The sequence below is a fragment of the Sinocyclocheilus rhinocerous genome, unplaced genomic scaffold (genome assembly GCF_001515625.1).
Source record: "Sinocyclocheilus rhinocerous isolate Xijiao unplaced genomic scaffold, SAMN03320098_v1.1 scaffold553, whole genome shotgun sequence".
Lineage (NCBI taxonomy): Eukaryota > Metazoa > Chordata > Actinopteri > Cypriniformes > Cyprinidae > Sinocyclocheilus > Sinocyclocheilus rhinocerous.
Window position 1 is genome coordinate 761,596 of NW_015627255.1, and position 2,400 is coordinate 763,995.

The window sequence follows — 2,400 nt, forward strand, 5'->3', positions numbered from 1 at the left end:
TACACACATATATATATATATATATATATATATATATATATATATATATATAATTCGTTTGAGATTTTTATTTCTAAAGCTTTAATTATTTTTTATTAATTTGATTTTTTTTATTTCTATAGCTTTAATTAATTTGTAAACTTTGGTTTTACAACTTAAACTTATTTCAGTTATTTGCAAAGGCTACATTTCTATTTTGTTTCAGTTTTTAAGTTTAGTTTTTTCATCCAATATGTATATTTTACTTTCATTTCTGCTTTATTTCAATTACCTGAAACAATTTTAATAGTTTTAGTTAACAATAATAAGACTGATACAGCAATGATTACATGGAGCTTTTCAGATGCAGCACGATTGTGTGATATTGCTTACCAACAGTTCACCAACAAGAAGTTACTATTGAATAACTTGCATCTTTGACAAAGCATTTCCAGTATAGCTATTTTTGCTCCGCTAATCGAAAATAATTCCAAACAAATTTACAGCAGAACCGCTGCAGTGCACGGTAGTGGCGCTGAATGACTCATGACCAGTGTCTCCACCTACTGGCGTAACGATGTATCTTCCCTTTACTAAAAATTAAGAGTTGAATGTACAAATTTATTCATTATGAACCAACAACGAACAATAGTGTATTTACAATTTAACATTAACCAAGCTTAATTAATAAATGCAGTAAATTATTTTTTAAATTATTTTTAAAGCGTTTGTTGATTGTACTCACAGCTCTCTATGCCAGAACCAGCGTTACCTGCAACCACTGCAAACTTCGACATCAGAGGACAACACAGAAGAAGCGCTGGGAGGTGACTGTGTTCAATGAGGTCCTGACCTTTGTGTTGCCAGATCAACAGATTAGAGAGTGCACCATTATAGTGTCTGTTTACGAAATTCAGACTTCAAAGAATTCTTCCAAGCGTTTGATTGGTCATATCCACATCAAAAAGGGAAAGACCTCCGAGGACGAGCACTGGAAACTGATGATGCAATCACTACGACAGCCAATCGCTAAGTGGCATTCAATCTTTATATGAAGACACCTGGGCTGTATTCGAAATCGCCCCCTATACCCTCATTCACTATTCCCTACATTAGTCCACTCATACAGTTCACTTGAAGGAGTGAATGAAAACGAGTGAGTTGCCTTGTCCAAATACCCGCACTTGTGGTCTTTGCACTTGACCACTTGACTACTTATATGACGTATTTCCTGTATTTGGTCCAAGTGTTCAAGTGAGCATGAAGACCACAAGTGTGTGTAGAACTTTTCATTACCTGATAGGACACACTTATAGTGTTGTAAAAATGCAAGTGTTTACAGAGCTTTATTTTTATTTTCAATACTTTGCATTTTAAAATCAACTTCTAAATGTCTGTTCAGTGTCTCTATAACAGATGACAATTTAATTTTGTGGGGCTTCTAATTAAAGGGGTCATATGATGCTGCTAAAAAGAACATTATTTTGTGTATTTGGTGTAATGGAATGTGTTTATGCAGTTTAAGGTTCAAAAAACACATTATTTTCCACATACTGTACATTATTATTTCTCCTCTATGCCCCGCCTTTCTGAAACGCGTCGATTTTTACAAAGCTCATCGGTCTGAAAAGCGAGGTGTGTTCTGATTGCCCAGCTATCGACAGCATTGTGATTGGCCGAATACCTCAAGCGTGTGACGGAAATGTTACGCCCCCTCTCTCGCGATCTCAGCAAAAAGTCTCACGATTTATTTCCAGAACATGATGCATGATGGGATACACTAAGCCTCGAATACCGCTCCGGAGCAGTATTCGAGATAGTGGATTTAGTGTGCGTTAAGGGCACTGCCTCTGGCGTTTTTAAGACCTGGGACAGTCTTGCGCACTTACTTCCTGTCGCGCGTACACGCTCTCAAGTGGCCAAGATCGCAAGTGTGAGTATTTGGACAAGGCAAGTGAATTCGGACACTGAGTGCACTGGAAAGACTGCTGCTTTTGCATAGTTTGCTTTGCTGTTTAATAAAAATTTTAAACGGGCAGCTTCAGTATTAAGATAAAAAGATGTATCTTGAACTCTGTCACGGAAATATTGTATAAACCCTAGTTAAACAATTTAATAGTGAATTTACAATTAATTTGTACCTGTGTTACGCGGTGGACGAGCGCTTTTAAAATGAATGGATGATACTGCTGCGGGTGCCATCTTCTGGCGAGACGCGGGAATTAATTCGACGGGCGACTCTCACAGTGCATTATGGGTTATCTCTAGCCCTTGAGTGTACATCCGTTTTTGCGGTGCATTGTGGGATTGAATGCGTGCACTCGAGAACGTCCACTTTGGTTTCGGACAACACTAAAAATGGCTGTCCCCTTAAATAGTGCCCTATTTGAGGGTATAGTGGGCGATTTTGGATATAGCCCT

General features: G+C 37.8%; 1 protein-coding gene across 1 annotated transcript in view; it reads left to right on the forward strand.

Moving 5' to 3' along the window:
- The window catches only part of LOC107726374 (synaptotagmin-2-like), a 5,477-nt gene extending 4,380 nt beyond the window's left edge, over positions 1–1,097 (forward strand). Inside the window, exon 7 of the mRNA XM_016535930.1 lies at positions 727–1,097. Coding sequence (XP_016391416.1) covers positions 727–1,034 — 308 coding nt within the window. The 3' untranslated portion in view covers positions 1,035–1,097. The remainder of the gene's footprint in view (positions 1–726) is intronic.
- Positions 1,098–2,400: the final 1,303 nt, after the last annotated feature.